The 21,766-nt window shown below is 40.9% G+C and overlaps 1 protein-coding gene across 1 annotated transcript in view; it reads left to right on the forward strand.

Moving 5' to 3' along the window:
- The window catches only part of LOC138016871 (inositol polyphosphate-4-phosphatase type I A-like), a 72,132-nt gene extending 50,756 nt beyond the window's left edge, over positions 1-21,376 (forward strand). The window contains exons 20-35 of the mRNA XM_068864040.1: positions 1-27; positions 1,481-1,535; positions 2,557-2,617; positions 3,065-3,170; positions 4,658-4,707; positions 4,838-4,922; positions 6,554-6,663; positions 8,173-8,241; positions 9,177-9,300; positions 10,881-10,948; positions 12,750-12,799; positions 13,568-13,708; positions 15,595-15,692; positions 15,861-15,973; positions 18,094-18,248; positions 20,510-21,376. The exon at positions 1-27 is cut by the window's left edge and continues 20 nt beyond it. Coding sequence (XP_068720141.1) covers positions 1-27; positions 1,481-1,535; positions 2,557-2,617; positions 3,065-3,170; positions 4,658-4,707; positions 4,838-4,922; positions 6,554-6,663; positions 8,173-8,241; positions 9,177-9,300; positions 10,881-10,948; positions 12,750-12,799; positions 13,568-13,708; positions 15,595-15,692; positions 15,861-15,973; positions 18,094-18,248; positions 20,510-20,645 — 1,448 coding nt within the window. The 3' untranslated portion in view covers positions 20,646-21,376. The remainder of the gene's footprint in view (positions 28-1,480; positions 1,536-2,556; positions 2,618-3,064; positions 3,171-4,657; positions 4,708-4,837; positions 4,923-6,553; positions 6,664-8,172; positions 8,242-9,176; positions 9,301-10,880; positions 10,949-12,749; positions 12,800-13,567; positions 13,709-15,594; positions 15,693-15,860; positions 15,974-18,093; positions 18,249-20,509) is intronic.
- Positions 21,377-21,766: the final 390 nt, after the last annotated feature.

The raw sequence follows: 21,766 nt of genomic DNA on the forward strand, positions 1-21,766 counted from the left end.
AAGCATCGGATATTAAAAAGCTTAGAGGTAAGTCGTTTTCTAAAACGGTGACCTCAGCGAACGATAGGAATCATTTTTCACACTCTTCCGGATGGTATACGTGCAGCTGTACTTTCTCTTTTCCATCATTTTCGCCTATTTTAAGTATTTTGAATTCTGTTGGATTTTATTTGTCGAATTCTTACTGTGTACACTGGGCTGCTCCTTTGTAGCTTCGTTTCTCAAAAGCCCACTTTCGATATATTAAAATTCAGTCCAAAACAAGAGGTATCATCTCGAGGCTCTGGGGAATAAACTCATACAAATCCTTATATTTATTCCCCAGAGCCTCGAGTTGATGCCTTTCGTTTAGGACTCAATTAAGTGGTCTATTGTGACAAGTTGAGAGCTTTAAGATTTTTTTTTTTTTGTAACACATCCTTACGAATTAAGCGACAGTGGGGCTGTTTGTTCTCTACCATGAGCCCATAACCAGAACCTATATCACGGCATTTTCCGACACGTTTATGATGTAGCCATTATTTTTTTTATCATTTGATTTTTTTTTTTCGGTTGGGGGGGATTAAGGGGCGTCGCACTTAACTACAGAAAGACAGTGGTTTTTAAGGAAGCTTTTTAGTCAAGAGCCATACGTAAAGGTTGTATGGAGGGTTCTTTGAAGTAACTTTTTCAATGGAAATCTAACATCACTTCAATCATTATACGCATGAGCAAATAGTCCCAGTCCTAGGCCGTGCGTTTCAGTGAAAATCGTGTAGAAACTCTCAGAAAACGTAAGGAAGAGGCGGTTTTTTTCGCCAGATAAGAACCGTTCCATCATTTTTCGTAAACTGGCGTGGAATTTCTATTTGGACAAAAAATGGAACTGATATTTTGAAGTGTACCAAATGAGAGCCTCATAACGTCATAATTTTCTTGAGAAATATATATTTTTTAATCCACGCTACAGATTTTGTGTTAGAATGTTTCCATACTGTTGCGATAAAAATTTGTGAAAAACACAGTTAACTCGCTGAGTTTTTAGGCATTTTCTGTTTTGGTCGCGCGATTTACCAAATGTGGTTGTGAGTCGAACCAGATAAAGACATGTTTAATAGAACACACTTGGGCGAAAAAGGAAAATTGTAGAGTTAAAGGTACTCGAGAAATAACAATTTGAAAGAGTCCATAGCAGCGGTTTGGTAGTTAAAAGCCCCCCCCCCCCCCCCCCCCATCCTTAAACGTTGTTTTTTTCTTTTCAGTTGTTAGGTCCAGTGTTCAAATTCTGCATCAGTAGGATCTTAAATTTCAGTTGATTTACCGATTTGGGAAGAATTTTCCGCGAGATATTTTCCCTTAAGTCGAAAATTAAGTCAATTGCAACCTCAGTTATTAGTTGTGAAAGTTAAATTGCTGTTCCTTGGCAGATTAGACTTGCAACTTCTTCTTGGTTTTGGTAAGTAAGGTTCGATCTTCCTTTGTCCTTTTGTTGCTTTTGTAGTTACCTTGGAAAAGTTCAAGACTGTTTTGAGTCAGTATTGTGAAAACATGAAGAAGTAAGTAATTTGTGACTGTATTCGAAATGGATATATATATACATATATATCTGAAGGTTGAACCAATCAATAAGACATAACTTTTTCTGTGAGAAAAAAAAAATTGAAAGCGTCATCAAACGAATGAGATGGAAAGGTCATTTCAACGGAAAATACTAAAAACAGAAAAAGTTATGTCTTATTGATTAGTTCAACCTTCAGATATACTACGCTCTGCGAAACGCAAACGTCAAAACCATTGCTGGTATATCCACCTCTTGACATCACAAGACTGCAGCCACTGAAGCTAGTTTACGACACGAGTGTCCGCTTGAATCTCAGTGGTAGAGCATACAATTGAATGCCAATCGTCTCCTGTTCGGAGCATTCTCCATTACCATTAGTCTAACCATTGCATGCATAACTATCCCAAGTGATACAAACTTGCATTGCAGCCACTGTCAACCTTTTAATCAATAGATTTTGTGATTGCCATCCGTTCGTGTTACAGATGTTACATTTGAGAAAGTTAGCATCGCGTTACGGCCATCGTATGACTGAAATTTTCGTTTTTTCAAAAATCAACGAAACTTTCTTTTACTTCAGCCGTTCCCTTCGTGGTATCTACATTTAGTATCACCCAACTAGTGGACTAATGCAAATCCTGCATTTTGATTGGCTACGCTACTACTATTACTATTAGTAATAGTCCTCGAGTAGCGAAAAGCGTGACGCTTTCTTTCGTTTTATTCCCAAATAAATATTTCTTCAACTTGCATTTGCTAATTTTATTATTGCCTTTTCCGTCCGACTCTTTGGGTGATACTAAAACAATTAGACCCTTCGCCCTCAAGGGCCACGGGTCAATAGCCCGCTATTGACCCGTACCCCGCAAGGGCTACGGGTATAATTGTTAAATATACCTGTTATAGACCGACAAAAGATTTCTTCATGCTTTTATGTAGGCAGCAACCTGCCGTTACCCGTTTGCCATTATACGTGAACGCATTGCTAAATATCTCTTTCACCTTTTATTTTTCAGTGCTCTCAAATCAAAGAATGTCACTGCACTCATGGAAACCATGTCACGCCTTTCAGATACGGTAAACACGGTGAAAATTATTTGAAAACCATTATGACTCAACTGTGGCGGGTAAAATACCTGCAGCCGTCGTTTAGCGCGGGAAAATCTATGCCAGCAAATCAAAATTAGTTTAATTTGCTTCGGTAATATTGACGAGAGATGCCTAAGCCAATCATTAACTGTGTGTTTAACCAATCGCAAAGTGAATAAAGTGAGATGACGTGGAGAAAATTGTTTATTTCCGGAGAAAACAGCAGAGCTGGGACGAGGTCGAACTCGAACTTCACATTTTCAACTTGTTTCGAATCTCTTTTCCCATCCTTTTTCCAAATTTAGCCAAAGACATACTCAGAGACTTTTATTGCTTCTGGAGTGTGTAACTTGTCTTGGCTTAAGAAGACGTACTTAAATATCTCTATCTGTAAATGAAGCATTTCACTGCATAACACATTCCGTTTCCCATTAGGCAGTTCAATTGCTGAATTTACGCGAAAAGCCTTTAGTTGTAGAATCATTGGCTTCTCTGGAAAATGCTGTGCCGTCGACCAATGAAGATAACGCACCAGACAATGGTAAGTTCAAATATTAGCCACTATCAGAAATACCATAATACTCTTTGTTTGTCCCTCCAAAATTTGATATAAGCATTTTTTGAATTTTTTTCTTGGGACTTACAATGATCCCAAGAAAAACTGGAAACAATGCTTATGCAAACTATTTTGAAGGAAGAAACAAAGAGTATTATGGTATTTTTGATATTGGCTAATTGGAAACGCAAGATGGAGAGCTGAAGCATTGGCTACTTCCACAAGAATAAGAAACCACAAAACAATACATTTAACGCGCAAAAACAATGGCCCTGCCTATCGCTAATACGCGTTTTAAATTTGTGTACATTTTTCTGCCGTCCTCTTGCGAAAAATGACGTGCAGTGACCAAATAGGCTATTTTGATGATGGCAAGTTCTTAGTAATGATGGCAAGTTCTTTGAGGGGACAAGCGGACACATTAATAATTATTTGTAATCTCAAATGAACCGCCAAACTAGCCGTTAGCCCCCAAAAAGCAGGGACAGCCAACGACGAAAGGGCTTAAAATTTGTCAGAATTACCTAAAATGGTTTCCACGATGCTTTGAAAAACTCGTTTAGTGACTTTTTAGCTGCCGTACAAAATATTTCGGTTGGGATGTTCTTGGCGAATTTTCAGGTCTCGAAATTTCTAGGTGGCTTTTCTTGCCTCGTCCGAAAGTTCTAGTAATCGATTCGGGTGTGGTCAGAAACTATACATTACAAGTTCGCGTTATTCATATCACTACGAAACTATTTCATGTGTGGTAACTGTCGAGGAATTAAACTGGTATGACTCGGTTGGAAGCGTAGAGAGAGAACTGAAAATTCATCGTCATGTGCTAAAGTCCTCCACAGAACCTTCAATTTGGTCATTTCACGTCGTCATTTAGGAGATGACGGCAAAGAAATGTACCAAAATGTAAAACGCACGTGCAGGGCCATTGTTTTTCCTCAATAAAGCTATTGTTTTGTAGCATCGTCGTTGCCGTCGGCGTCGTCGTTTCGTAAGCTCCCTAGTATTCATAAATGGCGGTCAAGAAATTATTCTTTTGTCTTTGTGCTAATCATCCTAACTAGCCTCACTTTGGAACAAAAATTCTTTTGAATTTTGCTCGTGTTTACGAGGCCAGTTAGGATGATTAGCATAAAGACAAAAGAATAATTACTTAGCCGCCATTTATGAATACGGTCTATAAAACTTCAAATTTGGCCATTTCACGTTGTTGTTTTGCTGACGACGGCAAAGAAATGGACAAAAATGAAAAACGCACGTGCAGAGCGTGCAAAGCTATTGTTTTTTCCCACTAAATATGCAAATTTGTGACGTTCTCGTTGCCGTCGCCGTTGTCGTTGTCGTTGCTAAAGCTCCCTGATATAGTCTCGGGTGGGGTGGGGGAAGCGGGGCATTTGTGGGCTTTTTTTCAAGTCTCTTCTATTTATGATGTGTCTTAAATGTTTATTCTTTGTTTTATTTTTTTTCAATGGCAGAGAATATCTGGAACGTTCAAGTATTTACGCGACCAAACGCTAAATGTCAGGTGAGAGCAAGTGTCTATGATGTCAACAAGGGTTTTTTAAGGCTGCATGAATTGTCTCGTTCATTGTAAAAATACATTTGCATTTTGTGAAATCTCTTCGGTCACCTGGTACATCATTTGTTCATTTCAGGAACTCTCCACGCTTGTCAATCAAAGCCTCGTCTTAATGCAGAGTCACATCGAGGGCATGGTCCAGGGTGCTCCAACACCTGAAGGTAACTTTGCTTGATGAATGTTGTTATTCCTTTACATCTTAATTGTCGTTAACATGTTGTAAAAATCGACCAGGGCCCGTTTCTCTCTAAAAACAAATTTGGGCCCGAAAAGCCATTTGTGAAACTGCCATCCGCTAATTTTGGAAATCTGATCTTTTAAGATGGTTTCGAGATGACAAAAAGCAGAATAACCGTGAAGTGTGACGACTTAAAACCTCTCCCTTCTTAAAATACAGAGGGAATTGTAACATCCGAAAAAGGTCCGAAATGTTTCGGCACTTTCGAGAAACGAACCCTAGGCCACATTTATGCAGTTGAAGTTTTTCTCTTGCCCTTATGTAGCATGTTTTGTTGAGTTCTGTTCTTAAAAACGTTAACAATGCAACTGATTTACTCTTGGGGCTTCCCTTGCTTCAGAAAATAGCGAATAGGATAGTTGTTAAACCTTTCTTAGCACAACCGCGGCAACCCGGCCTGGGAATCATCATTACCAAGCTTCCCTATGAGCAGAACATTCAACCCTCTTAACGTGTCTATCACCTCAAAAAGACCCTTTCACCTTAACGCACAATTCTCTGCATTTTTTAACACTAATTCTATGGTAAACTCTCTCCTTCAAAGTCGCTTTGTTAGTTTCTTCCCAAAAAGTGGGAAAACTAGTTGTAATTTGATCATCTACAACCGCTCAAGGAAGAGGAAAGGGGTTTAATACCGGTTGACATCAAAGACTGATAGTTATTTGAAAACAGTGAAGCAACACTCATGGTTATCCCTCAAACTGACATTTCCCTTTTTATTCGAAAAACCTTAAATAACAATGACCACATCCAGGTTTTCTGAGCCCGCGAGACTGAGCACCCCCAGCAAACCATTGTTTTAACAAAACCCGCTGGTCAGCAACCTGATTCTGGTCATTGCTGTCTAAGGGCTTCCTTTTTATTCAACTTACACGACGTACAATCTACTTCAGACTTCAAATCTACTTCAAACATGCAGAGAAGATTCAGAATAGGCGATGCAAAGAGTTGAATCCGGATCGATGGCTTCCCCTTACAGTTTTCGATATCCACTAGACTAACGAGACAAGCTCCCAAGAAGTCGATTTTTTTCAGAGTATTGGCGTAGTGGTACCCAGCAAAACGAGTAAAAGCTAACCGTCCTCACAGTGGTTCTTCAGACCTGAATACTGTAGATCAGCACGGCTTAGCTAAGAAACGCTATTTCTTGTTGAGCTAAAGCTCTAATTCTGTCTGTTTTTATTCCTTTTACAGCGGTAAGCTTGTCATATTAAGATGGGATATTGCGTCGTGTAATTGTTACGAAATGGTCCAATGTCATTTTGAGGGATGGCTATGAGTGCTGCCCCTTTGGATGAAGCAAAGTAATTTGTAACGTCTACCCGGCATCGAACCCATTCACCTCTGTTGCTCGGTCATGGATAGAAATCATGACCACTTTTCCAGTTTTTCATTAAAAAGGTTATACGACATATTTGGGACGTTTTAAAGTGGAAAAGGTTGTCGACGTGAGAGGCACTTAAATAGACCAAGACTTAAATGTCGATTTTAAAATGCCCGTTTTTCGGTTTGTCTGTTTTATACTGATTGTAACGTTGTTGTGTTTATCACCAGGATCTTATTCTTGGGTGGAATTGATATTACCAGAGATTCACGATTTTTCACGAGCAGTAGATGGCCTGGTAAAAGAAATTTATTTGGGAATAATATTTCTTCAGTTACAGGTAAGAACTGTTGTGGCAGCTGGAAATTAAAGAATGTAGTGGATTAGAGGGACTCTGTCACGAAATTTAGGCCTGATTCACACGGTACCGTGCGAATTTTCTACCGGTTGAAAATTCGTGCATTTAGAGGTTCCGTTCACACAGAACCACGCTAAACGTACGAAAATTTATACACCTCGCCGTTCAAAAATTTGAAAACCCAAATTGGGGAAGAATTTTTAGGCGGTACGGTCGAAAATTTAAACGACGCGCTGTGAACACCTTGACCGTCAAAATGTTTGCACGGCAAAGGCGTGGTTGCATGGATGCGTGGAAACTCAGCTACTATCGTGAGGCTTTCTCTTTTTTGACCCATTTTGGATTTCGTAAAGTGGCGCTCTACGCATGAACAGAGGGTAAAACCACTGACAAAGGTTAAACTTTAACCCGGTTCGTCAGTTCCGTGTGAAAAGAGCGAAAATATTGCACGGTTCCGTGCGAACAAAATGGCCGGTCAAATTTTTCAACCGGTAGAAAATTCGTCCGGTACCGTGTGAATCGGGCTTAGCCAAATTCAGCGACTGGGAACTCCAAACATAAAAATAACCACTTAAAACGCTGAAGGAACGTTTGAATAAAACATCAAATGCATAACTAAGGGTGGGCCAAATTGAAGAAGATTGAAATGGATGGCAATTGGCGTTTTGAAAACTTTTCATTCTCAAAGGTTTTTAAAGTTTATCTTTGTTGTTTGTAACTTAAATGAAGGATGCTCGACAGACTTTTTTTTGGCACGGAGCTTTGATTTGTGTTACTTGAAAGTAATTTCTTGTATGGGAGAGTAATTGTTAAAACTACTTCAATGAACTGCATTCCCGGCACACAGGCCCTTGAAGTCCTAAATATATTTTCCACAAGTTGCATCAGTCTGTACGGAAGCAGATAAGGGTCACACGTTGTCGCTACCAAGTAGTCGCTTCCACTTTGTCGCTACCAAGTTGTCGTGTTGACGTCTAGAGCAGGAGGAGGGAGGCAATTTAATTTCTGTAGCTATTCTAAGGTAACGTAAACTGAAAATATCATAAGGAATCAAAACTGCGATAGTACTCCCTCAGAGACTAGCACTGCTCTCAGTGAGTCCGACAAGACAGCCCCTACCCCCCCCCCCCCCCTTAGGTTTAACGTGACAACATTGAAGCGAAAACGTAGAAGCGACAAAGAGGAAGCGACAACGTGTGACCCTCAGCGGCTTCGGTAGTAGACGAATTTATAACGAAGCAGCGAATGGAACTTCTTTCGTCGTTGCGTCCAATTCACGTTGTCTTTTTCAAGACTTAACGGAGCTCAATGATGGAGCTTGTGGTGACAGGAGATTGAACCACCTGGAATTAAGTTAACAAGGAATGGTAAGGTGTTTTTCATACGGTTTTATATTGGTTTAAAATGTAGGGGAGAGAAGTGGGGGCATTCTTCTTTCAGCCAACTAAGTATTGATTCAAAAATTCTCAGCATCCGATTCTTTTTGTACAGGAAGAAGCAAAACATGCTTCATTGCTCCACGAAATCAGAAAAAGGCAAGACATTGTTTTCTCTCACGCAGTAAGTAACGTTCTTTATTACGTTCATTCCTAACTGAATTTTGTTTGTACGTGTAATTAAAAATATTCTGAATTCGGTGATCAATTCTAATTAAGTCATTCTAAATACAGTGGAACCCTTATTAATACGGACACCGAAGGGACCATTGATATTGTCCATATTAGCGGGGTGTCTGTATTAACCTGGTTGTGTAAAGTAAATAGAAAATACGGTACTGTACACATCTTATTGGAGCAAAATGTGAAAAGATACAAAATGAAACATGAACGTCAACAAACTGAACGTTTGTAGCGTACAAAGTAGCCATTTTCCGTAGCTGAATCTATAAGAACGCAAAAAGTAAGTCGCCCACATATATCATTGTGCAGTACCCCATTAAAGCATGAGCTGATTCTGTATTCTGTATCTATTAAAAGATAAGTCTTTCATTTATGCACATTTACACGTTAACTGATATACAGTGCTCCAAATCATTTATTGGCAAAATAGTCAGTTATTGACGTTTGAACAGCAGTATTCAACTCTCGTTCTAATGTCCCTTCACAAAAGATAAAGGTCATGAAAGAAACCAGAGTGTCCGTATAGACCCATATCACTCAATGTCCAACAAAAGATTTTGCCCGTCGAACCTCTCATTCAGTGTGAGGCTGGACGGGCAAAGACGATGCAAAGACAAAGTCTTTATTCCCCACGGACTCCAAAATGGCCGCCGCGTGATAAAGGTGAATTAGGGAGGTTAACTTCCTTTGAGTACTACTCGATGAGGAAGAAACATGTCTCCCGGCGTTATCCATATTAACGGGTGTCCGTATTAAGTGGGCTGAATTTTGAAAGAATATTTTGGGCTTTTCCAGGGACAAAGAGAACTGTTCGTAATAACGGGGTGTTCGTAAAGCGGGCTTCGACTGTACTTTGCTTCGCGTTCCTTCTTACAGGTGACATCCTTGATCACTGGATTTGTTTGTAAACTTCATACGTCGCTTTCAAATTCCTTTTATCTGAAGCAACTTGTGAAGATCGGATTCTTGGCTCACTTTGAGAGCCTTCTAACTACAAATGGCGGGTCAAATTTCCTACACTGTACAGAGGTCCAAAGATTTGGACCACCTTCACTCAGTACAATCAAGAGAAAATGAGGGGACAGAGAGAGAGGCTCCCGGTCCAGCCCTTGGGGTATGTCATGTCCACGAAAGTTATTTTTAGACGAGCGGAAGGCTGTCTTCCGAGACGTCCGCATGCAGGCCAACCTCGGGCTGATGTCTGAAAGAAAATAAATATTCATCAGCCTTCCCCGTGCGCCGCCATTTTCTCTTTTCACTAAGAACCAGAGAGCGAGGCAAGACTGCATGCGGACGTCTCGGAAGACAGATTTCCGCTCGTCTAAAAATAACTTTCGTGGACATGACATATCCCGGCCAACGCCCTGAGCCTCCCTCTCTATCCCCTCATTTTCTCTCGGTACAATTTAGCAGCTCTCGGAACTTGCTATTGTTCAGTATTGTAAGCAGCTTCTAAGTCATTTTTTCAGTTTTTCAATTTGATACTCACCAATCAAAATGCATCTTTTGAAACGCAATGATCCAGCAAACAAGCCGTTAAATATTGTGTCTGAAATTGTCATTCTTGCTCAATCTCGCCATTCAGTAATTAGGAAGTAAAGCTTCTTTGAAGTGTCAACGAGGGGACCTCGTGGCTTTAGCCCTAGGGTTTCTTGAGGTCTCCTCATCAATTATTTACGTCTGCCCCTGCCGAAGATAATATGGATGGCAGTTGACGTGTTTTCCAAGTAATATGTGCCGTATATTGTGCCTGAAAAATCCAATATGATTTCCTATCAGATACCATAATCTCTGATTTTCAAAGTAAAAGGAATTGCTGTAAATATTCGAAAATTACTCACCTTCAATCGCTATGCTGAACAACACTTCGATATCGATGCTTCTTGTGACCTTCTGTCTCGTGACTCAAGTTCTGACCCAGAACACCTCGCGAACTTGGTGAGCAATACCGATACCACCTTGCGCGTCCGGTTGAGCAATACCGATAATACCTTGCGCGCTCGGTGAGCAAATCGAGATTGCTTTCCCCTATACAATATCTACCAATTTACATATTTTCCCTTTTTACGCGAGAGCTTCTAAGTTGTCTCCTCGGGCCAGATGCCAAAACCCTGCCGGAGCAGTTATACGTGTGGATGGTGAATAAATGTTGATTTGATTTGATTTGACAGTAACAAGGCTAAAGTAAGAAAATAAGCTGAACATACCAATGATCTTAGTTTCAAGTCCTTTAATAATTTCATAATAATAATTTATTCATTTCTATCGCGCCAGCTACGTTAAAGTATGATCTCCGCGCCGGCTCCGGCGCGTGTAGTTCGTACTAAGTGAGACGTTTTGGCTAGTTCTTTTACATATCCGTTTAAGAGCCTGTTTTTTTAACGTAATCAACGTCCATGATTTGAAGTGAAGCAAAAAAACTAGAATATGCTCTCCGGCTTTCCACGTGCAAGGCTTGTATCTTTTGTGCTACAGTGCGTCCAGTTCTTGGTCTGAGAGTCCCACAATTGCAACGTAAGGAAAAAATAGGAAATCAACAAGAACCACTCAAAATGCGAAGCGTTTTCTTTTTTCTTTTAGGGGATGAAATGGGAATGTTGGAAGACGCTTGTGTCGGCATTGCAAGCCTTACCTGCCTCAAGTTTAAGGTTAAGTGACATTGAAAAAATGGCCTTTTTCACGCTGGACGACGAACAAATCATCTGATCTCAAAACAGGACAAACTAATTTTTAGACGACTTAGTCTTCCATTCGAACGGGTCGACCTGATTCCGACCTAGATTCACGTTAGACGAATAAATTGACAAATAACCATCGCGGAGAAATAGAACTTGTGATTAAAGCGATGGTTTATGGGAAGTTTTCAATATGGCGGCGCGAAAGTTAAGGTAACCAAGCCACACCTAGCGCCAATCTTCATGCGCTCAAAGTTATCCATTGCCCGTGTTGTATGAATTTGCGTCGGACAACACTTGCGGAATTGCTCGTCCTGAATTCACATTAGCCGACCAAACTATTGGACGATTTGTGTGTCTTCTAGTGTGAAAAGGGCCCATGAATTGAATTGAAGCGAAGTTAGTTCGGTTGATTGAAAAGACCGTTCCCTTTTCTTTCCAGTTCAGTTAGGCCATTGACCTCTCCTTGTCAGTTATATCTCGTTTCACTTCGATGTCGACAGATAGCTCAACCAATGACGAGGTCGAACAGGAGGAGGGCGTTAATGTGCTTCAGCGTTGTCTGTATTCTTATCGACAACGATATTCGTCATCACAGCGGTCAAAATGTTGTGGACTCACGAAGCGCAGCATTTTGACAATTTTTTTTTTCCTATAATATTCAACGTCAAAGAAATGTTTAGTTCATAGCGTGACCAGAATCGTGACACAAAGAAAGAACAAGCGCTGTCTATAATTTTTTCGCAATCTGCTAGGTTTATTTCCTAAAATGACCGTTTCTGATTGGCTAATACAACTGTGTGAAACGTTGACGCGAGTATGAGCATTGGATATATTTAACGTCGCGGTTACAGCAAACCGCAAACGCCAGGCTGAAATTTGCGTTTAGCCGAAAATGAGAGAAACTTGTTTGATTTGAGCTCATTTCTTGCCTGTGATCCACAGATATCAAGCAACTTTTCAAAACACGGACAAAAGTTAGAATAAGAGAATTGTCATGCTTTACGACAAGCAGGACGCTGTCGTTCGCCGTTCACCTCACCGCATTGCTAAATCTCTATTACTGTTATGACTTTCTGATTATTGTTTGCAAGCTGTCGTGCAATTAACTGGAACAAAAGGCTGTGACAATAAGCGCCCGCCCGCCACATCACTTCAAATTTGTCCATTGTACGTCATTTTTTTAGGATGACGTCAAAGAAATGTACCAAAATTGGATGCGCGCGCGAACGGCGTGCACGTGAAGAGTCCTTGTTTTGTTTAACTAACTTCTAGCTTTCGTCCTCGTCGACACCCGTCGTACCTTTTGACACTTGAAATCGTAATCAGGTGATGGTCTGCTGAGGAGGGTTATCGGCCTTCAACAGCAGACTGAATTCCTCTTAGCCGCCAACGTAGATGTTGTTTCTGGTCATTGCGCAGGTTGTGCCAGCGCGTAGCTCGGGATTTCCACCTTAGAGAGGTGTGCCAAATGTTTCTATCCAAACCTCAACCCCGAGTGCGTAAGTAAACGAAGAGCATCTGAAGGCAAACGCTAAAACTGGCAGCTGCTATGATTTGCAAAGGAAGCCAAGTTGTTTACAAGACAAAAAACTCGCCAGTTTAAAATTGGGGAAAGTGAACTATGTAGAATGCAATTAGCAGAGCAAACTACTACTTACACTGTATCCATTGAGGTAGCAAAACAAAATGTATGATTAAATGACGTCTTGCCAACTGAAAGAGATGTTATGATAAGTTTCTGAATAACTGGAACATTTGTTTTGTTTTTTAGTTCAAAGAATGTGAAAGGGAAGATGAGATTCCAACTTTGAGCGGAAACAGGTCAGTGCTTCCTTAAGAGAGATAAGGCTTTCACGCAGCCTTTAACTATGAGCGTCTTCCACAATGGTTTGTACTCACGAATACAGGATCCTGTGAGAGTTATATTTTTGGAACAGTGGCTGTCTACCGTTTACCAAGAAATCCCCAAAATTTCGTTTGGAATGTAAACGGTATAGATATTTTGGTTGTCGCGGCCGGAAAAAATCCAAAACTTTCGGAAAGTGCAAAAAGATAGTCTGGAAATCCCGAAAGGAAAATGTATGTTCCTTTTGCCTTTTTCTGTTAACTGCTTTCTCGAGTGGCTCTCAGTAAATCTGAGAGGATTTTGCTAGTGGAACACTCTGTTCCCACTGGAATTTTCCATTCGGGAGTTTTAGCTTACCTAAGTCGGGAACACAGTAAAAAACATGTACTTGAAAGTAAATGGTAAACAACCAACATTTTAGTGGCGCCCGGAATAGCATTCAACCAGTGAAATGGCTGTCTTTGGCGCTAAACATTTTAGTTCTGTCACGAACTTAAAAAGTAACCTCATTAACACCTAGGTTAAAACTTTAACTATAACACGTGGACACTCCTAATTTCCTAATTATGAGCTCGTGTTGGAGCCGCGCAATAATAAATTTATCACGAGTAAGAGCAACGCTTTTTTTCCTTCCACTCCTACCTTGAATTAAGGTGCCTTCATGTTAAGCCTCTCGCGTAGCTGCTTTTTTAAATTTTGTTTCTTTCCCACTCCTCCCTTTCCGGACTATTTTATTTCCTCAGGGGGTATATACAAGTAAACATGTCCCTGCCGCCTAGTCTTTTCCGGCGTCTACCGCGTGAGTTACAGGAAGGACGATTGGTGAAGGTTTTCCCAGTACTTTTCACCCAAGGGATCAATGAACATGCAACTCTCGCAGAAAGGTGCGTCGACGATTGTGTTTGCTTTAGGAGCATGGTGTTTAGGGTGGGAAGCGATGAATAATATTTCCACTTAGGACAAGCAGCCATCTTGAAAGGTTGAAGGACTGAGCGAAAAACCCTTTTGTTTTCGAAACCACTTATGTCCAGAAATGTAGGTATTTAGATACACGCCCAATTTTGATATCCAACACGAAGTGTCCCTTTAAGTCTAAGCATTTGCTACCTGTTTCTAGCAATGAGGTAAGTAAGGGTTAAGGCCCGTTTAAAACGGTTTCAACATTGGACCAACATTCGTCCAACAAAAGTTGAACGGATGTTAGGCAAATGTTGAAAGCAAGAACAAAGTTGTGCGGAGGCCGTTCAAACGGATCCAACATTGCGCCTACGAAAGAAAACAAAAGTTGAAAGGATTTTGGGCAAATGTTGGAAGCAAAAACAAAGTTGTGCAGAGGTTGTTCAAACATTGCGCCTACAAACGAACCAACGCTTTCGCCAAATTGGATTGCGAGGAACTAAGAACTAGAAACCAGTCTCCCTCGTCCAGCTAGACTACGCCATATTGGCTTTTGCGGCCTGATGTGAGCATGCGTGTGTTCTACAGTTTCTGAACAGAGTTTACAAACGGCCTCGACACCATTCAACATTTTCGAGAACAAAGAAAAAGTTGAATCGATCTTGCGTGAAAGTTAAAACCTATTTAAACTTGATTCAACAAGCTTTCAACATTTTTTACGCTTTCAAGAATCCGTGTTGGACGACCTGTTCAAACGCACCGAACATTTGGCTCAACAAAGTGTTGAATGCATGTTGAAGCAATTGCTGAAACCTTTTAAACGGGCTTTTAGCGTTATTTTGTGTTGAGGGTAAATGCAGCCATTTATCTTTACTTGAGGACTGGATTTTAGGCGAAACTTTGTGACGTTAATTGTCTGTGTTTCCAGACGCGAGTGTCGGGTGTTGAAGTTGGGGTGAAGAACAAGGGGACACTTTCTGACGCTTATTAAAATCGCCATGCATCTAATTACCCCTGAATTTCTGGACATAGAGCGATTTTCAATTGAGTGTCGAAAGTAATTGGTGAATTGATTTGGTTTTGCATTACTTCGCTCAGTGATTGGTTCAAAGTTCTTGCGCCATTCTTTCAACCAATCAGAAGTGAAACCAAAACCAGCCGTTGCTCGCGCGTGCACATTTTCCCGCGCTTTGTGTCGGCTACGTGTAATTACTTCGAGTTTTGATTGGTTTACTGGATTGTCTCCGTCCTTTTTGATTGGCCAAAGTAATCACTTTGGTTTTGGTTTTACCACACTCGATTGAAACTCGCTCTATTTGTTGGACCCGGCGAATTGAAGGGTCTGGGCTAGGTAGTACGCTAAGGTAAAACCCCAACTTTTTTGCGTGTTGCTTTCCACCCTCGCAGCTCCACGGTTGGAGCTTCTCCATATAAAGTCACAGCTACCATTTTGGTGTCTTGAAGTAATCCTCCGTGACACAGTTGTTCGAAGTTTGGATAGATTTTTGCGGTGCGTAAGTCTCCATCCGAAAGTTTCCGTCAGGTTCTCAAGGATTTCAGTATTTGCTTGCGTAACCGTGCGTGGGTATGTAGACTCCCAGCTCATCAAAGTAAAGGTGTGTACGAAAGCCTGGGCGAACGTTTGACGTGAGGTGCATTGTGCACTATGGATAGTGACGTATGCCCTGGCTAAAGTTATCCAAGCTTTGAACAACTGACTTGGGCCAAGGATTGAACTCTAAGTAGACTATTGTCAGTTCACCTCGAATAGCTATGCTAACTGTGGGTAACAAATATTGTACAGTTGTTGTTACTTATCTATTAATAAATTGGTTCAAAGTAATTCAATATGATAAAATGTGTTTGTGGCTAGATTTGGAGACACAAGCCTACAAGAAAAGATCAACGGCGACAGCTACAGCATCCTGAATTTTTATTTTGCGCAGTTCAAGGAAAAGTTTCCTGATGCAGGTCTGTTCAAGCAGTTTTCCACAATTAAGACCTCCGTGTTCCTTTGAAGCATGCAACAAGTTCAGTGCAAGATACTGATTGTTTGGAGTATTATTTTAAATAATAAATAGTTTTTCCCAATGCAGTGCACGTGTTAAAAAAAACTAACATCTTTTTTTCTGTTTTAAGTATCTCCTCGCAAAGATGGTGATCCCAGTCTGGAACAGCTAATGAAAACTTTGAAATCAAACATCGACAGCAAACGAGGCAAAAATGTGGACATTCTACTTACCAGCGAAGAGGTAAAAACCAATAATTTGCATCAAATTATTGCCAACGAGTCAGCCGAGCGAAGACGCGAGGCTGACGAGGGGGCAGTCTTAAGGGCGGTGCCTACTATTGTTATTGCGCATACATTCTGCGCATCTCCAGACATCGGATTTCCTATCGGTAGTGCTTACTAATGCAGAGATAAAATTGTGCGGTTTAAAACTATGGGGAGAATGCAGAACTTAGCAAGTGCTCTTGGTATCCAACAAGAAAATTGAGGTATAACCATGCATTTTTCAGAGATACTTAAGAATCAATTTGGAAAGGAACACCATATATTTCTTTATATTTTAAAGCTTATGACATCTATTATTGGTTAATTATCTTTGAAAACTGCGAGGTTACCTCCAATTTTCGTTTTGGATTTCATTAACACTTGTTAAGATCTGCTCCAGAGAACATGTAATGTAAGATAAGGTAAGGGAACAAAGGCTGCTTATCATGTGACTTCAAGAACCATTGAAAGCGCGTGTTTTGATGTGTGATGTTATGAGACAAACAGGCATGACGCGCCATCGGTCACGTGGATATTTATGATACTGTGTTCGGAGGTAGTGACAACACATTTCTCATTTCTCTGACCATTGTGTTGTGTACACTTGCTTCGAGTGTTCTTTTATATTTATTTGCGAACCAGCGTGTTCTATGTTGAGTGAACGAGCTCTGAACGAGCTATGAACCAGCGTACGTGTTCTTATCGGCCGCTGTTGTCGTCGAGTAGAGCAGTTTGTTTTTCGTTTTGTGACCATTGCAGGGGTTTCAATAAGCTTTAAAATAAACGGTTGATTTTGTGAAGTAGGCGGCTGTGACCCCTAGCGGGGTCTGGGGGCCTGCTACCCCAGAAAAGTTTGAAATCTAGGAGCTCGAAAATGGCATTTCCAGCAATCTGGGCATCAACATCAGTCACAAATATTTATTAACAAGTAGCTGCACAGTGACAAGTTAGTTATTGATCAAGTTAGCTCTCGATTTCTTGTTGAAATAAGACAAAATATCACCTCCAGCTGCGAGCTTTCTAGTTATGTCTTCCATTTTAATAAACAACATGTGGAAAACCGGAAAGACGTAGTTAATGTGATCGAGGCAACATTTGGCACCAGTCTTTCTCTCCTATTCATCCAACATGGCGGACTGCAAAGAATCGCGTTGGCGACTGAGACCGAGGACGACTACGAGTTGTGAGCATGTACATTTCTTCGTTATTTAAACGTAATGCGCGTGCCCAGTACAGAAAACTCGTACTCGTAGTCGTTTTCGTGCTCCAATCTGAAGGTCTCTAATTATTCCATGAGCGCGCGTTGGATATGAGTTGGCTATAACCAGTCTCATATCCAACAAGCGCGAATGGAATAATTGGTAATTAAATTTCTTAAACTCCAAAAGTTTAGAAAGTACAAAATACGAGCGAAAAAAGCGAGGAAATCGGATGAGAACTGATGCGATGTTGTGTAAGGCTCCTTTTTCGCCTCTTCCTTTCAGCCAATTGCGTGTCTAGCGTTTTCGGTCAACAAAATTACAACATACTTCTTCTAGTAGCATCATTGATAGCCCGCTGGGACCAGGCTCTGCAGTTGGAGTTATGGAGCGAAAAGGAACGTGGCTTTTTTTTTCTCCACGTTCCTTTTCGCTCAAACAACCCCAACTTCAGAGCCTGGTCCCAGGCTACATCATTGACAGCAGTAAGGGCTTCTATTTCCGAACTGTAGCATCCGCCATCTTTTTTACTCATAAACGAGTTCCCAGGTGTCCTCAGTGATTTCTGTAGTTCTTATGCCGCAATCCGCCTCGTGAGCACCAGTTTGCGTACGCGCCCCATGGGTACACACGAAGGGGCTTATCCGCGTTTAAATGTCCCTGGCAACAGGCTCTTGGATATTGCGTTCGATTTGATCTTGAATGGGGCGTTCTCCATTCGAAAGCAAATCAAGGGTAACTTTTTTGAATAACCATGATGAACAGCCTGGCCGCAGGGTTTAACATCATTGTGTTCCTGTATGTTTTTTTTTTTTAGTTTCAAAGTTTCCCTAGGATAACTTGTTGCAAAACCTGAGCGATTTTTGCTTAATCGAAGGCTTTTTAATTCTCACGACAGATCTGTTGGCGGTTAAATGGCTGCCGTTTTACAAGTTGCAAGAGCGCAAAGGACCGGACAGGCATGGGAATCACACTGGAACAGTGTATGATCCTTAAACGAGAGCACAACTTGGATTCGCAGTTTTTTCACAGAGCGTTGGACGCAATGCGAAGGTACAGAGGGTTGTCCAATACACCGACATAATGAGATTCATAGCACTTCACAATAGACATCACAAAGTGTCTGCCAACCTTAATCCTTAATAAAGTAGTAACAGTTTTGCGAGACATAAAGTGCGGGACACTTTGTGGCATTTTGTGATGTCTATTGTGACGTACCAGGAATCTCATTACAATCTCATTATGTCGGTGTATTGGACATGTATGAAGGTACAAGGACTCCTTGTTGGGAGTGGGGTGAGGGTTTGATCAGTGAGGGCCTCCAACAGAACCGTTTAAGTTTAACGATTTCGTCATCCGACTGTTACCTATGAATAGGCCAGTTTCGTATTCTAACGGTTGGACTGGATCTAGCATGAAAAGGAGACTAATGCGAGCAAATTAATTTGCATTTGAAAAGATTTGCCCGCATTACCCTCCATTTCATGCTAGATCCAGTCCAGCCGTGAGAATTCGAAAATGGTCTATTAGCCACTTTCCCTTTAAAACCTTTGGTGTCTCGTTTGACATATGGTGTTTGCATAGTAGAGAAGGTATGTTCAGAGTTCTAACAGCACAAGTTCTCATCGGCTAGAAACGAAAATTACTGACTTTCACTCACTTGAACAGCGCCATGTTTTTTTTTTCACAGGAGCAAAGGCAAATTGCTTGGGACTCTTTATCTCCTTTTCAGTTGTTTGTATACCCGTTGCCAAGCAACCACACCCTTACTTATCACATTGAACTGTCACATAACATTGTCGAGCCTTCAGACCGGTGGGGCATTTGGCTTAAAACCTGATAAACGACCCGGAGTTGTTGTAGCTCAGTTAATGAATAGCGCATCTGACTGGTGTGGTGTTAGGTTCGATTCCTGCCTGGAACGTCGTATTTCCTCATCAGTTGTCGCTTCGCACGTTTCCAAGCTACCATTTTAACGCGTTTATCGCGAATGGTAGACAACAACGGGCGCCGATCCTTTGTTTAGTAATACGAACTTTAGTCCCTGTGATGTTGTGTGAAAGTCGACAGTGCTTTAGAAGTCGAGTGGGGAAATTTGCAACAATGGGCGCTTTCCTTTCGACTAAATATATCGAAAAAACCGGGTAAGGGAAAGGAAAGGAAAGGAACTTTATTTAAATGTCTAGTCGTTCTATCGCTGGAGCACTAATTGGGGACTCTGTAAACTGAAAGTAACAATTAACGTTAATCAAGTCAAATGTTGGTTTTTGAGGCGAGGGGAAATAGTAGAGAACCAACAAACCAACAAACTCAACCCATATTATCCGCCGAGTCTGGGAATCGAACCCGGGCCACATTGGTGGGAGGCGAGTTCTCCATCCCTGCACCCCGATCGAATGGGATCGAATGGAACGGAAATATTCCGGAAAAAAGGTCGAAAATTATTGTTGTCCTAAGGAACAACCGGAAATTCCCGTCCCATTGCTTTACTCCTCCTCGCGTGCAACTGTTGTTTTTTGGAGAATTCTAGTTGATGTGATTGGTTTCGAACGGACAACGGAAAGTGCTGTTCCCTTCGCCAAATGAACTGAATCAAATTTTTAACAAAAACTTCTAGTCGAATGTAAAGTGCAGTATATTTATTAAAAAAAACTGGGCAGATGTTTTTCAAAGCTGGTTTGAGCTCAAAGATTGAGACGCTACTGTGTTCTCGAATGTTACTTGTGCAGGCAAAGCTAGGATAACGAAAAATGCGATATTAAGGGTTCCTTCGATTGACTGTATTCCGGAATAGGAATACATGGAATAGAAGTTAGAAATCCTTCGTTTTTATGGAGATTTACATTAAAATTGTCAAACACCTTCTAAAATGCTATTTTGTTATGCCTAAAATGCTATGTTGTTGCTTCAAAACGCCGAACATACCGTTTTAAATCATCACTCCACGTAGTTTTATTCCGTAATAGGGTCAATTGAACGCACCCTAAATGTACAAGGACTACCCAAGCCCTTGTCAAATTCCCAATTTAAATAGCACGAAGTTGTATAAAAAAGAAAAAAGAAATGAGAGAAAAGTAATTTGCAGTAATCCCGACGTGACTTGGTCAAGCAACCACCTGATCTGGAGTCATATGCGCTACCATTGCGGCGATGAAATCGCGTGTAAGAAAACACAATTATTTTTGGCTTTTCAAAACCAGTTATGGGCGCAAGAGCCAATAAGAGATCCGTTGTTTTTCGTCCACCAACATGGCGGTGTTGATCTAACTTAAAAATCACTCATTGATGGGTTTGACCGCCCTTCTTTGTTTCAGTGAGGGGACAAGGCGTGAAAACACATACAAAAACACAGGAGTACGAAAATACGCTTTCAATGCGGTGCAAGTCATGGCACTTCCCAAACTGTACCGGCCACCAGACGGAACTTATGGCAAAAATGTACAGACTTAAACAAGCTTCTGAAGGCATGTCATCCCGCAATCTTTGTTTTAACTTCAGTGTAAAGCTACTCGCGCGCGCTTAAATGGAAATTATCAGTTGTACATGTGTATTGAAAAACAAGGGCAGCCACTTTGTTCTTTTGTGCCCGGTAGTATAATTTTCTGTCGTTTTGAACACGAATTTTTGTTTTCTGTTTCCGAAATTTTGACCACAAAGGTTTCATGGATACCCTTGTATGTAGACATGTATGTCCCTATTTTAAATTCATCAGTGGTTGTTTGAAATGTAGATAGAGAAACTGAAATCCATGTTGTTTGGGAGTTAGATTGAGGCGCTTGGAGTAATACCTTCCTTATATCAAAGGCTTTGCTGAAGAGTAACTTAACAATTATCGTCGTCGCTTGGGATTTAAGGGACTGGGTAAAGCATTTTTTTTGTGTGTGTGTGTGAGTTAAGTCGTAGGGAGGCCTTTTGGAATTTCTGTTTGGATAGAAGCTGGTGCGCTTGTTTTGTAATAAATAGTAGGGTAGAATTGTGGTGAATCTGAAGTGGATAGAAATATTTCGAAGCCAATTATGTGGTCAATGTCAAAGTAGCATTGAACTATGACAATTACTTAATTTTCACTTTGCCCATGGCGGGTAATCAAGAATTAAAGTCCATAATTGAAATTAGGTACTTTATGTAACGAATTCACAAATCTATCGGGAAATAATAAATGAAAAGTATATTTTGATAAACTCTTGATTTGATTGTTGTACGGAAGGCTTTATAGAAAACTGAATACAGCAATGGAAAGTTTGCTTTAAACATTTTCACGATTTGGTGGAATCTTTGTAGTCATGGAATCTCTGTTACAGGTGGCATGCAAAATGTTCAGTTCCGTTTTCCGTCTCTGGCTAAATAACGCCCTTAATATTGTCTTTGAAGAACTCAAATACTTTGGCCGTGCTCGCACTCGCAAGCAGGAGAAAATCGGCCATGTAGTTGTATTTTCCCTTGTACCATCCCCCATTCATTTTTTTTTATATTTTCTTGGGTATAAAGAAGCGAAAGATTATCGCAGTGTTACTGAAGCTACTTACGCAGTGACAAACCAGGGGACTGGAACCTATGATTGTGTGATTGCC

The sequence above is a fragment of the Montipora capricornis genome, chromosome 9 (genome assembly GCF_036669925.1).
Source record: "Montipora capricornis isolate CH-2021 chromosome 9, ASM3666992v2, whole genome shotgun sequence".
NCBI classification, from domain to species: Eukaryota; Metazoa; Cnidaria; class Anthozoa; order Scleractinia; family Acroporidae; genus Montipora; species Montipora capricornis.